Source organism: Loa loa, assembly GCF_000183805.2.
Source record: "Loa loa unplaced genomic scaffold supercont3.3208, whole genome shotgun sequence".
Lineage (NCBI taxonomy): Eukaryota > Metazoa > Nematoda > Chromadorea > Rhabditida > Onchocercidae > Loa > Loa loa.
The window spans coordinates 1-1,081 of NW_018111386.1; the positions used below are offsets into that span (position 1 = coordinate 1).

At 35.1% G+C, this 1,081-nt stretch overlaps 1 protein-coding gene across 1 annotated transcript; it reads right to left on the bottom strand.

The window, feature by feature from the left end:
• Positions 1 to 266: 266 nt before the first annotated feature.
• On the bottom strand, positions 267 to 1,050 carry LOAG_15928 (hypothetical protein; the record flags this gene model as incomplete). Its single annotated transcript, XM_003151415.1, has 2 exons — positions 267 to 442; positions 762 to 1,050. Coding segments are annotated over 2 exons (465 nt in total), but the record flags the coding sequence as incomplete, so codon positions are not given.
• Between the last annotated feature and the right edge of the window lie 31 nt (positions 1,051 to 1,081).

Sequence of the window (1,081 nt, forward strand, 5' to 3'; positions counted from 1 at the left end):
GGAAAATGTATTTCGTCGAGGTCGTATTAAATTATACGATAGTCGGGTCGTCTTGGTCTTCTTTTTTTTTCTATTTGTTTTTTACTTCATTCTTTGTTACGGTTGAAGAAAATCGGTGAGCACTTAGTTAGATAAAAATGCTAAAAAATTTTTGCTGAATTTGCGAAACTCACGAGAAGCATTGCAGAATTGTTTCTTGTGCCTGGATAGTGAACTCATATGGTTGGAGGAAAAACCACACTTTTCGCATGTAAATTTATGTTGATCTACTTCCTTTTGGGAAAAAATGATGACGAATGATTGCGGAATTCTTCCCCACTACTGGGCTGCTTACATTGATAAGGAAATCGTTCATGGTGTTTTCGAATGTGTTCTAAACATTTGGTTTTGCTCCGTGTAGTCTCATTACAGTTGACATGTGAACACTTATACTTTTCCACATCTGAAAGACATTTGTTGTGATATTTGTGTTTGCAATTAGTTTTTCTGTTACTTCATTTGGCAATTAATTGACTCAATTTGAAAACTGATCATGAAAATATCTGTACCATGAAACAAACTTATGATATCGTATCTTGATTAACTCAGATCACGAGACTCTGTTCATTCGTTTTTTTTCGTATTTCAAACAAAAGTATTAGTATTAATATTACCTATTAATGTCACCTATAATCACAGAATATCTGATTACATTAAGACAAAATCAGTTCCGGTTTTCAATTTTTTATTTTTACTGCCAAATAGTACCCAATGGAAGTTACCTGGAATATCATTGTATTCTATGACGTTCACATTGCTCGACTGACTCGGTTGAATTTTTGATTTCTTATTTTCATTGCCAAATAGTACCCAGTGAAAGTCATCTGGAATATCATCGTCTTCTATGACGTCCTCATTGTTCTGCTGACTTGGTTGGACTACTTTAACTGTTCCTCTCAGGCCGGAAAATCCATCAGAGGGAACAGTAAACGGTTGAAAACGGATGGGAATGACAGGATAATGAACAACAGAGTTATCAGTGGTGAGATCAAGTGAAGATAAAGTTCCATTCTGAGCTGAAGCGATGCATAGCAAAAGATTG